The sequence below is a fragment of the Pinus tabuliformis genome, chromosome 6 (genome assembly GCF_031772625.1).
Source record: "Pinus tabuliformis cultivar Carrire ecotype Pingquan chromosome 6, CPIR1, whole genome shotgun sequence".
Lineage (NCBI taxonomy): Eukaryota > Viridiplantae > Streptophyta > Pinopsida > Pinales > Pinaceae > Pinus > Pinus tabuliformis.
The window spans coordinates 667550082-667563181 of record NC_142292.1 but is presented as its reverse complement, the minus strand read 5'-3'; the positions used below and the strand labels follow the sequence as shown (position 1 = coordinate 667563181).

Genomic DNA, 13100 nt, shown 5'->3' with positions numbered 1-13100 from the left:
TTTTTTTTGGGGTACTGCTCCCTTCCTCGAATATTCTGTACTGTTATTCATTCCTCTTATTGCTCCAATCATTTATATCTACAGCAGTAAAGGTTAAAGTTTGAACGCAAAAAGTATTCTCTGGCCGGCTTTCTCACCCTCTCTTTGCCGTCGGGAAAATTAAAGAAAATTCTGTCAAAAGTAGGAAAAGAGAAGAGGGGACCGGAGAGAAAAATGTACAGGAGCGTTCAGGTAATCAATGGCTACCACACTTACATGGTACCAGTTGCTACTTGAACACAGTTAATGTGACCCCATGCTTCGAAAAGCTTTCTGCGTCCAGAAGAAAAGGGTAGTACCGATAGTTTGCAGGAAATGACGGTTGTTAGAATCAGAACGTGTGAGTATGATCGTGAGGTCTGAAATCGGGTAAGTTTGTGCAGTGTTCAATCCCTAGAAATCACATGTTGTTAAGTTGGAAGAACTTTAATCTTTTTTGGGTATCCCGCAAATTTTGCTTTCGTAACTTAAAGGACTTCAATCTCTGATCAAGTATGTACATTGTCAGAGCCCTTAGGGTCTTATTTTGGTACCGTAAAGGTCAATGAAATTGTTAAGAATTTAGACTGTAATTGTGATTGGTCTTCAAATGTGATTTCGGTACCCAAAAAGGCCTTCAATCCGCGATCATTGTGCATCATGACTGCTGGCAATCCTCAAATGTTGATGCGGGCATTTACAAGGTTTTTAATATTTGGTTAATCATGTTCAATAATCCCGGGGCTGGAGCTTAAAATGTGCTTTAATTATTCCGAAAGCCTTGAATCTGGTCAAGCCAGGAGCATATTGCTTCATGATAGCCATCAGAATCTGGTTTTGGTGTTTATATCGTTAAAACTCAAGCACTGGGGTGATCAACCTGGGTATAAAGTGTTTTATGACGCCACAAAACAGACGAACTTACAGATCTGTGCTTACGATCTCTTTCGGTGGGTTTTCAAATAACTCCCGGAAAACATTACAGCAGCAATGAAGATGGGTTTCATTCAGAAGAATACCAAAGGGCTACCTAGAGGTGGACAAACAAGCAGGTCAAGTATTATGACTATTGCCATTTTGTCGTTTCTGGTTTTGATTCTTGGGTTTTTTCTCATACAAGGGACGCAGCCCCTCTGTAAGAATCCTACCAATTCTGGCATTCAAGAGGCGGTTCTCAGAGACAATGAAACTTCATCAGATTTTGGCTCAGGCAATGAAGCTTCATCAGATTTTGGTTCGCTCGGAGTACCTTGGTGTATGTTTCTTACCTTGACTGCAATTACTTATTTTTGAATTTCAGATATTAGTATTTTGTCTTTTGTTTTTAATCAATTAAGCACCCATCTGAAAACTTCGGTATATTTACTTATTTTTGACTTTAAGATTTTATTATTTTTGAATTTCAGATTTTATTATTCTGTCTTTTAGTTTTTAGTCAATTAAGCACCCATCAGAAAGTCTGATTTTGTATATTAAGCGTAAACGGTCATTTTTAATTCATGAGGAGCTATGAACCCAAATTCCACTCTGTAGTGGTTAAACCCACTTTAATGCTGCTGGCATCAAACTTGCCCAACTCAAGCATATGATCAGAGCTCTATTCTCTCGAAGACTTGAATCTGTGTCATTATCGTGGCAACGTCCCCATCTCAACAAGTTGATCACAGCCCAACGGACTCAGTTGAACATTCGGTTTCCTGAACCAAATTCTGACAATATTTACATGTTTATAAGATCATGGATCTGTAATCCAGCATTTTATTATGTACGTTAGCGTGAGATTACCATTTGATAGAGTTGATTGATTGTTTGATATTTTTTCTAACTACTGTGTTCTATAAAAACCTATACGCTCCTCACCTCATGTATACTATCTTTTAGTGGTGTTCATGTTTTTGCTATTCAAATTTGGATTCTTTTTATTCATAATTCATTTATTGGATATAAATCTTATGCCTACTTTAATTGTTTTGTCTAAAGGCAGGTCAAGACACGGATCTACTGTGAAGTGGACGAGAGATGACCTTCTTTATGCCCTGAAAGAATTTGTGCCCATTTATCATAGAAGACCTATAAAGAATAATATGTTTGGTATGGGTTTTGATCACAGCTTTGGACTCTGGTTCTTTACAAGGTGGTTACAACCAGAGCTGATGATAGAGAGTGGTGCTTTCAAAGGTCATTCCACTTGGGTTTTAAGGCAAGCGATGCCCGACAAACCTATAATATCAATTACCCCTCGTCATCCTGAAAAGTATTTGAAGAAAGGGCCAGCCTATGTAGATCCCAATGGAAGATATTATTCAGGGAAACAGTTTGTGGATTTTGGAAGCTTTCAATGGAAGTCTGTAATGAAAGAGTATGACATTTCAGACCAGAGCAAGGTGCTTGTTTTCTTTGATGATCATCAGAATGAACTCAAAAGGTGAGGTCTCTCTTTACGGTTACTAGTTTGACAGTAATGTTTGTTTCAGGTGCCAATTATATGCACTTGTTTGAGTATCCATTTGTTGGTTCTTTTGTGCCACTGGATTAATCGGGTATAGTTAGTGCCAACAAAATGGGTACCAGCTATGCTGCACACTTTGAAGTGTTTAGTTTGACCTGTGACAAGGAAATGGCATCTTCTCTTTTAAATGATTATGTGTTATTTCTTGTAACATTAGATTGAAGCAAGCTCTGAAGGCAGGATTTAGGCATCTGGTGTTCGAGGACAACTATGATAGTGGCACAGGAGACCATTACTCCCTGCGTCAAATCTGTGATCAGTTTCATATAAAAGGTAAGAAGTCATTTTTCTGGTGGTGAGATGATATTCCCAGTTTCCATTTATTGACATCAATATTTATTAGGAAAACTGTGATGTTACTTTAGTTATAACATCAATTGTCCATGTATTTTTGTAATGCGGATATTTTGATTTGCTTGTGCATTATAATAATAATAATATCCATTTTTAAGGTCACAGCCAAGCCAGACACCAAATTGGTGTATGAGACCCCCTTGTTTGTGGGACAAGGGACCCACCTCCGCGCAGCGATTTGACTGCTAAGTCTACGAAGGCATACATACTCTACCCCCTCTGGTTTTGAACCTGTGACCTCTTAGGAGGAAACACATGCTCTTAACCATTAGGCCCATTGAATACCACTTTCTATTTCTTGATATCAATATTTATCAGGAAAGTACGATGTTGCTTTAGTGATACATTCAATTCCATGTTACTTGAATGTATCACATTCAAATACATGGAATGCATGTAATTGATTTGCCTGTACATTATACTACCTGCTTGGGGTGAATTTATTGTAGAGAAAATGTAGGAGTTGATATATGCTGAGAAACTAAAAACTGATGGTATATTTCCAAAATTTCATCATATAGGATTCAGTTGGATTTCACTAAATCCTATGAAAGTGCTAAACTTTTAGAAGGGATTCTAGATTTCAGGGGATGCAGGTCATTTTATAATTCAGTTATCTGTACACTTATTGAATGTATAGCAAAAAATAAGTTACTGTCTTTTAAAGTTACGAAAACATATTAATAACCTGTTGCACTTCATGAACCTGGACATATTGAAATGTCTGTCAGCTTACTGTTTTGTGGTTTTATCCAGGTGGTGGTCATAACTGCTCTGAAGACAGTGATGAAGCCAGGATAAGAGCCAAAAGGAAGCAATTTTGGGAAAAGGCCTTGGACATAAAAGAGCTTTGTGGGCCAGGTGACACTTGGTGGGGTGTCAGAGGACAAATGAGAGACAACTTCAACCACAGCTTTGAGATCATCTCACATGCTGAGCATTTTGAGAATAGCAAGTTTGTGGAATCTGTCCTGGATATGTACTGGGAGCTTCCACCTGTAGCTGGTCCATCACTTACTCATCAAACAAGATATGACCCTGCTCGTTCCTCTGAACCACTTATTCCAAACCATCAAAAAGATTTATTTAGAAAACTTGGGTTGAGCAGTCTGAATAGGACTGTGTTCAATGGATACACACAGATGGTGTATGTTCAAATATCAGCTTAGTTCCACTTCCCAACACTGGGTAGGCAATATGGGGTCATTATTTTTGTGGCACAAAGGCATGCCATATATTTTTCTGTAGCAGTACTTTTGGGAAAATCCACTAGATTGTTGCTTGGATGAAAAGATCAACGGTTGAGAATTTATAAGGACCTTCTCTGTAAATTGTTGTTATGTTTGTTACATATGCTTAAAATCTCATTTGCATTTGACAAAGCCAATAATGTAAAATGCTCCCAGCTGTAAACAAGTTACTTGCCAGTCTGAGAATCCAATCTTCTGAAATTCTGTGTGAATTACCAACGTTTTTTCCTTTCTGGTTCTTGATTATCAACATCTATTGAGAGGATGTTAATGCTACTTTTGTGATAGATTCAATTGTGTGATATGTAATGCATGGTGCAATATCCCAATCTTTACCCTTGGATGTATTAGATGGAACTATGTTCAAATTGTAAAAGTGTTTATAATGATGGGAGACAAGGCACACGGGCTTAAATAAAATGACCATGTGTGTAAACGATGTAAATATGTTGTATGGAGTCTTAGTGCGGATCTCAAGGCCATAGCCTGACTAGTGAATGGCTAGGCATGTAACTGTAGTAATTATGATTTCTATGTACCATGTGGCAGATCTTTTATGGTATGCTCAGGATATGTAAATAGTGTTTCAAAAATTAATATGAAGGTCCAAGATGGCTGCAGAGAGCACCAGAGGGGCTATGAGTCCACTACTGGGAAGGAAAAAAGGGGACCCATTCCATCTTTCCAAGCTCCTACCTTTCTTGATTTGTTATTTAAACTTCACTCACCATCTTTGACTTAGAATCCAATCATTGACTGCATGAAGTGGTTGGTGAGGAAGTCTACCTCACATAGTTTTGAAAGCATGGGGCTGGGTACAACAATTATGGAGAAGTACAAGAAACCCTGTTGTCATGAAAATTTGAACCTTCTCCATTTCCATGCACAATCTTTCATTCTAATTCAGATGGACTCATTGATTCATTCTTCTCATGTTCCAGCATGATTGAAGTTCTGAAAAATGCATTCCCATGCTTATGGAACATGTCTAGCAGAGGGTGTGATATTATAATAAAAGTCTAAATAAAATATAAGTTTTGGCATTAACATTTGAATCAATTTCATGTTGGTTTATGGTTATAACAGAGAATGGCACAGCTTGGTTGCGTGCCATCTTGGGTTGATGGAGGTTGTGGGTTCAGATCCTGCTGCTCTGAAAGAGAATGGGAAATAGTCACATGCATTATCGGACAAAGAATACTGTCAATTTTTGTTTACGATGGGAAGAATCAGAGCAGCTAGATTCCAAACAATTGGTTTAGGCTTAACTGACTCTTTCCTTGGTTTATTAGTGAACCATCTCTCTAGAGATGGTGAGAAAGATTCTATTAGAAATATTCTTGTTATTGCTCTGACTCACATCCACCAAAAAGTAGAGCCAGCTCTAATAGCCCCAAATTAATTAGATAGATTGATCAGTATTCAAATGCTTGTTATCCCACAAATACAAAAGGAATTTCCTATTCTTTTATGTAGCCAAGGGTTCTACTTGGAAAAAGAGTTGTCCTGTCCCGATAAATTTGGATCTAGAACCATACGTTCTGATGCAGGAGATCTAGCAGCACTGGCCAAGGAAGCCTTGATAATTAGTATTGCCTGAAAGAAATCAGTTATAGACACTAATACAATTCGATCAGCTAACTGCATTCCCATGCTTTAGATCGATATACAAACCTGTAAGTGACCAAATCCAGCAACGGAGAGCGATTTGTGGACCTGTGAAAAGAGATGGATGGTTTTAGAGGAGCATAGAGGCCGGATAGCTAATGAAACACCAATTTTCCTTGTAAATTGCTGCTCAGTGGGTGCCATAGAGGCAAGGTGTAATGCTGCCAGAAGGTAAACAGCATGATGGGTTGTTACTGCCTACACTAAGAGTACTAGAACGGAGAATACTCTCAAGGAGCTGTTTAGTAGAGAAGGGAAATGTCTTCCTTCTCCTTGCACTGTGGGAGAATATTCCCAAGGGACTGTTGAGTAGAAAAGGGAGATGCCTTCCTTGTGCTGCGTGGGAAGTGGATAAGAATGCCATGATTGTTTCATAGCTCAATGATTACTCGGAGTTTTTAGTTGTAAGTAGTTTCATTGATCCTAAGAGCAATTGAGATGGGAGAGTGACTTCTGAATCTGCAGGAGTTTCCTTCACTGAAGTGGCCTCTTAGCTCAGAATGGGGGTGGCATTTGCAGTGGAACATATGTTTGAGTGAAAAGTGCTCATACACAGCCAGTTTCTTATACCATCTCAGTGAAAAGATAAGTGTTCAATCTCTATTTATAACTTGCAAATTAGGTTAATTTATGCTTATAAATGAAATTCAAAATGGAATCCATGATTTAAATGAGTTTCTGCATGCTTATTTCTGCTCAGTTAATTAATTGCATGCATGTATGAGTTTGAATGGTTTTATATTTTAATTGGTTCGAACTTAAATCAAAATTTTTGAATCTGGGTAGTGTCCGTGCTTGGTAGGTTGTGTAATCCTTTGAAGGGAATGTTACATATGCATGCTGACTCTGCTGGTACCCTATACTAGCCTGGTTGGGACGAATTTCTTGTAATGCAAATTTAAGGTTTAATATTTTCAAGGAACTCCAAAGGATAGTGTATTAGCGAAAATTCTTTACATATGTGACAAAATTCACTATCAGTGATTCTTTTTTGTTGTTCAGCTGGCCCTAAGTTAATTGACTAGCTTAACCTGATTTGAATTGAAGAAATATGAACCAGATGTTTCTCTATTATGGATCTATTATTCATTTTTGCATCATGGACCAACCCATAAGAAAGCTCCATTGGTTTGTAACTTTGTTGTATTGTGGGCTTTTGCAGGTGGTAGACATGGCTGCTACAGAGATAGTGATGATGAATCCACGATGAGAAACATGACAAAGCATTTTTGCAAAATGGCATTGTGGTCCTAGGGGAGATTGGGTTTGTTGTTAGAGAAAAAAAGGAGAGAACTTTAACCAAAGCCTCAAGATAATCACTTAAGCCCAAATATTTGAGAATAACAAGTTTATTCAATTTGTGTCATTTCTGTAGTGGGAGTCTGTCTTGTCAAACAAGGTATGACCCCGTATGCTTCTCACTTGTACCAGATCATCATAAACTGCTCTTGGTAGTAAATAAGCAATATCGTGTTCTCATTGTTGCGTGGCACAATAATTGTTGGGTTAATCTTAACTAGGTCATAAAGTAGTTAGGATAACCTTGCCACAATTAATGATGTGTTTACAATTCATGGTTTACCCAAATTACATGTTCAAAAATAATTTTTCTTTTTTTCTTTATAAGAGGTCCAAATAGGATGTCGACTCTTTGACTCAACAAACTTGCTAGAAGCATGAATATGCCTAACCACTGAAATAATAATAAAAACTCTTTTTACTTTTTTTTTGTTTTTTACATAAAATACATAATGATACAAGTACAATGATAATTATGAAGACCGAACATAGTTACATTTTCCAACACTCCCTCTTAACTAGGGAGGTATTCATAATTCCACAACTGGTGCAAGGATACTCTAAAATTAAAATATTCTCATAAGAAGAGTCGGTTTGATAAGTCATCTTCAAGCATCAACATTATAACCAACATTGTCAAATTGCAATATGGCAAGGCCTTGACTAACAAGCGCTAACTCTCCACTAGATTAAAGCACAACGTTGGGAGGCACACCTATGGACACCACCATAACCACCTCTCAAGACACATACACCATCTGGATGTTCACAAAGTATGTCCTTACAAGATTACTCTTATCTTGGATTCCCAATCCTCAAAGAATATCGGTCCTCTTCGACCACTGTTATCTTGGATACCTTGTCCAATCCTCAAAGAGTGTCGGTCCATGGGACTACTTCTATCTTGGATTCACAATCCTCAACAAGTGTCGGTCCCTTATGCTTATCCAATCCTCCATTCTCCCTACCAATGCCTTCACTAGATGTATGACTATTAGTCCTGGCCTAGTGCATGACACATGGAGAATACAGTGTCCTCTATCACTTCCTCTCAACCAAGGAGAAATAATCACAATCCTTAGCTAATCTCGTACTTCATCACTACATCAACTACTTGTTCTTTCATGGAGATATAGTTGTAGCTATAGGGCTCCTTTCTCGCATTACATCATACCTAGGCTTCGACCTTTCTGGATGTCAAACATCATACAACTTTGTCATCAAATGGTTCATCCATCGTCTTCAAGGAGCCAAACTTCCTCACAATTGCTAGCACATGCCTTCTATTCTTCATAACAGAGTTCTGCCTCATATTCTTCAATAAGTCATATCAACTTTCCAAATATCAATTCTTCCCTTATGCTCTTCCAAGCCATCAATAGTGCTATCCACACAATCCATGTGTTCCATGATCAAACCACGTAGCTGTAGGTACATCAATATCATCCAACAAATTATCTCAACTGCTATCTTTCCAACCTCTGCATATACTTCTGCAATGTCTTTCCAGCAATGTCTTTCCAGGGAGCAAATCATATATCAAATAATATCAGAGTTACCAAATCACAATGGCCTCGAGTCAAGGTGTGAGATTCTTCATGTCAAATTCTATTGCTTGCTCCTTATGAGGTCAACATACCTTTGCAAGGTCTATCTCATATTTCCATAGAGTTTTGCTTCATTCTCTTCTACTTTCAATCATCAATTAATTTAAAAAACCAATCAACAAACCTCAATATCGTAATCGTCAAGGTCTTGCCATCTGATAGTCTTTTTTTGATGCATACATCAAACTGCTCCTTCCTTCACAATATTTATGTTATGTTGCGTTCCTTCAAGTCTTTCATTTGCTTAGTCAAGCTTTAGATAGACCTTGCCTTGACCTGTAACTTTGGTTAGAAGACTTATGAAAGAACAGGGAGACAAAATATAAAGACATTAGCATTAGTAATAAGAAGATGTTAAATACTTATCTCTGGAGGAAGGTTGACTCCCTCTTAATCTTGGACCCCTTTTCATCAAACCTTGTCTTCACATCAACATGATATAATACCTATCATTCTTAAGAACTAGGTTTCTTTTCCTTTCACAGCGGAAACAATCAGTTAGGGTTTCTCTTTTTCTCCATACTTTGCTAGGGTTTACAAACCCTAGATACTGGGACCTGTCACTTACAAATTGTAGAGTTCTACAACCTCATAAGAGAGTTGCAAAACCCTATATTTTTAAGGTCTTCAAGATCTGTCACGATAAGAATTGCAAATTCTATGCAAACTCTTGTTACTTCATAGTCATAAAGACTTCTCAACCAAGCATTGCAAAATTTACTAGGATGTTGCAAAACCCTAATGATACTGTTTAACTTCCATTTTATATGTTTAGAAGGCCTAGTTTTCATATGCAATAACATTAATTTCTTACATGTCATTGTCTCTAATGTAAACCCTTACCATGACCTAAGTGACTTAACATAGGTCATGGAATGCATAGAAATTATATGTACCTTTTAGAATTTTACTTGTCCTTCAGAGATCTGATCTTGATCCTCGAGTGGACATTTATCAACTTCATCCAAAATAGACAACTTCATTTCTTTCAAACCTCAGGTCGACTCCATTGATGTCACTTATTTTTCTATTATGTATAGGAAGGAAATTTGGGTAGTGTGACTGCCTCAAGTATTGATGTTATAGAGAAGCTTCAAATCACAATTTATCCATAGAGCTTCAGTGTTCTGGTCTTCAAGACTAAAATATGGACCAAGTTGTCATACTACTTTATCACTGTCATTGAAGGTTACTTTGCCAAACATCAGGGTAACTGTCAAACATCAGGCTACCATCGAGAGTACTGTAAACACTGTTATATATATCAAACCCAATCCACTATGTAATGTCGAGCCCCTCAGAGTATGTAAGATTGAGAGTCATAGTTATAGATACGATGCTATTTTTATAGATGCGATACCACTACAGGATGCGTTGCCACTGTTTATGAAACATGTACGCCATAGAGTATAATTGAAGTCACTGTTATAAGCAACATCACTGCGATGTGTATGTGGATAGAGTGCAAGCTATAAACAAAAGCGAGTCTTTGAGATGCAAGCCACAGAGGAAGAGTCTACATAAATATTAATAAATGCCAAATGCGAGCCACAAAAAATGCAGTGTGTGCCATAGCTATTCAATGTGATGCTATACAAACCACATAGCATTGATGTCACTGACCATTATAATATAGAGTTAGACTATTGTGTATAAACATGCAATGCCTTGAAAATTGTAGATATGCCCCAATGCACAAATATATTGATGTCATTGTAGAGATGCCACTATATAAAGGAGAGCCACCATAGAAAATACGAGCCCCATGATAACGATGCCAAAGAGTGCGAGCCATGCCATAGAGTATACACAAGCCTTTGAGTATTAATATGAGCCATGGTGTATTTTGAATCACAGAGATCGAGCCTCAAAGCATATTGCAAGCTACAGAGAGCAGACAACGAACTATAGAGAATGCAAGGTACCCAGAAAGCACGACGAGCCACTGAAAGCCACAATGAGTCTCTGTTGATTAAAGCAAGTCACAAAACATTTGGATATTCATAGTCTCAACCTTTAGAATCAATGCAAACTTCTTATATCATTACTTTAGACTTTTGCAAATCTCTTTGGATTACAAGATCAAATTTATTGACTAGGGTTACCACAGGGTCTTTATATCACAATATTATTTTGCTACAAATCTTTGCACTTTTTGTTCACAAAGTGATAGCATTAAAGTGATACAATTCTCAGAGTTCACTTTCAATAACTTTTGATCTTTGATACTAACAAACGTCATAGATTATCACAACACTGATCATACCTTATTGGCTTGGATTCAAATAGAGAGTATATATTGGACTGGAAAGTTTTGTATCTTCTTTGAATCTTTGATAATGATCTTCTTCAAATGCCAACAGAATGTGATCTTCAAACTTCCCTTTTCAAACCTTAGCTCTTATACCATGTTGAGAAATTGATAGGGCAACAGATTAGGGATGATTTCTCTTTACATGTTAATTACTTGTGAATGTTTGTTGTCGTTTTATTAAAATTATATTCTTCTTTCATCAAACAATTACCAAAATGAACAAAAACATGAACATCACAAGAGACAAAGAACACAAAAATTAGGGTCCAAGCTAGGGAAAAACCCCACAAAATATCCTCTTATTAAAAATTAGATCAAAGTGAGAATCCAAGGCCCAAATTCAACCTCCAAAAAGCCAGTTCAAGCCCTCCAAATTTGGCTTCTTCATCTATTTCAGCCATAGGAGATAACACCAATCTCAACTGCAAAAATTCACGGGAAACTCACATATGTTTCAGATCTTCTATAGCCCAAGAAACTTGCATCAATTTCAGAACTTTAACCTCAGGAAGCTCACATCAATCCAGCTCTCAAGTCTTAGAAAACTTCCTATCATCTCAGCTTGGAATTCATTACAGAGAAGCACCGAATTCTTCGTGCCAAATTGGAGGAGGACACATGCCAATATATAGTTGTTCTCATATGCAAAAAGACACAACCGTTGGGTGAGCCAACTTGTCATCTAGGAGGGCCGACCTGGTTTCTTGAGGTAAATTTACCCAAATTACATGTTAAATTTTGCTTCTTTTTTTTCTTTTTCTTTGCAAGAGGTTCAAATAGGACTTTTGACTCTTTGACTCAACAAACTCCTAGAAGCATGAAGAACATGCTTAACTACTGAAATAATAATAAGAAATCTTTTTCTTCTTTTTGCTTTTTACATAAAATACTTAATGATACAAGTATAATGATAATTATGAAGACCAAACCTAGTTACATTTTTTTTAGCATGGATATTTCCACAGTCAATAAATAGTTGTTGTTGAAGACTTCCGAAAAACCGTGTTAAGTTCTTGGATTTTCCTAATGTTTCGGGTGAACCTTCACCCATCTTCAAGGACTAGTTACATTTTCCAACACCAAGTTGGCTGGGGCACATTGTTCAAGTGCATCATCTCGTGAACATAGTGGGGCAATGAGCAAACAGTTGAAGGTGTTGAGGGTGCCCATGGCGCGAAATGATGCTCTGCACATGATGGGAGTCCCATGGAACTCAACGCCTCACCTGAGGGTGTCAATATGACTCTCTAGTGGACTTGGGCCCCAATTAAGTTGCCTAGCGCATAATGAAACCACTTGCCAATTACATATAATGTCTAGCGCTGCATCCTCACCATTAGGTACAATAACTCATTAGTGCATGCAAGTGAATGAAGGTTGTTTATCAAGGGTACATTAAGACTTCATATTGGGGTTCCTTTCCAAATTTGAGGCTTTTATCTCATAATTGTGTTACCTCTGTAGGTAGGAGTGGTTAATAAACAACCATTTTAAGTGTTCCCAACCTCTAAGGGGAAAGACAGGTCCCTAGAACATCCTTCAATTTAAAAGTGTCATGTGAATGATGGTGAATGGATGGGGACATGGGGTTCTCAAGGCCAAATGCCATGGGTACAAGGATAGCAATAATGAGGGATGTCCACATTATGGTATATAGATGTAGGAGGGAGAAACTGTGGATACATGAGTTACCCCAACCTTTGTTTTTCCACCCCTCCTTATTTGCCTTTTGCCTTTTCTTGATTTTTTCTTTGTGTTACTGCTCGGGGATCTAGGAAATGAGAGCATGCTATGTATGAAGTGAAGCAGTAATTACCCTCTTAAGGTGGGGCAATTCATCACCTACCAAGGGTTGGGACGTGCATGGGTTCCTTAATGATGTGGGGGCACACATGGGGCCCTAGGAACCAAGGTGATGGCCATGATAAGGGGTAGAGCTCATGTTTGGCTTTTTCCCACGTGCTATATTAAATGCCTCGACCATCTTTTGCATTTTATAATATTCTTTTGTTTCTGGCTTGTGGCCAAGAAATGCTCTTAACTTTCTTTTAGCTGCCTCAACCTCCAGGGCAACATTCCAG

General features: G+C 37.7%; 1 protein-coding gene across 3 annotated transcripts; it reads left to right on the top strand.

Moving 5' to 3' along the window:
• Positions 1-7180, top strand: LOC149260385 (uncharacterized). Of its 3 annotated transcripts, none has more exons than XM_089420584.1 (4): positions 1-1273; positions 1999-2443; positions 2685-2800; positions 6962-7180. In XM_089420584.1, exons 1-4 carry the CDS (start codon positions 1009-1011, stop codon positions 7051-7053), a joined length of 918 nt encoding a protein of 305 aa, XP_089276710.1. In that variant the 5' UTR covers positions 1-1008; the 3' UTR covers positions 7054-7180. The 3 variants fall into 3 exon arrangements, with proteins under 3 accessions (XP_089276710.1, XP_089276716.1, XP_089276704.1); XM_089420590.1 differs by lacking the exon at positions 6962-7180 and adding an exon at positions 3638-3891 and having other exon boundaries at positions 8-1273; positions 2685-2822; XM_089420578.1 differs by lacking the exon at positions 6962-7180 and adding an exon at positions 3638-4263 and having other exon boundaries at positions 23-1273.
• The last annotated feature ends 5920 nt before the right edge of the window (positions 7181-13100 follow it).

Excerpts from the sequence above, each read along its gene's own strand:
- LOC149260385 (XM_089420578.1), top strand. The coding sequence starts at position 1,009 with ATGAAGATGGGTTTCATTCAGAAGAATACCAAAGGGCTACCTAGAGGT. Across the intron at positions 1,274-1,998 it reads TTCGCTCGGAGTACCTTGGT|GCAGGTCAAGACACGGATCT; the intron begins GTATGTTTCTTA and ends TTTTGTCTAAAG. Across the intron at positions 2,444-2,684 it reads CATCAGAATGAACTCAAAAG|ATTGAAGCAAGCTCTGAAGG; the intron begins GTGAGGTCTCTC and ends TTGTAACATTAG.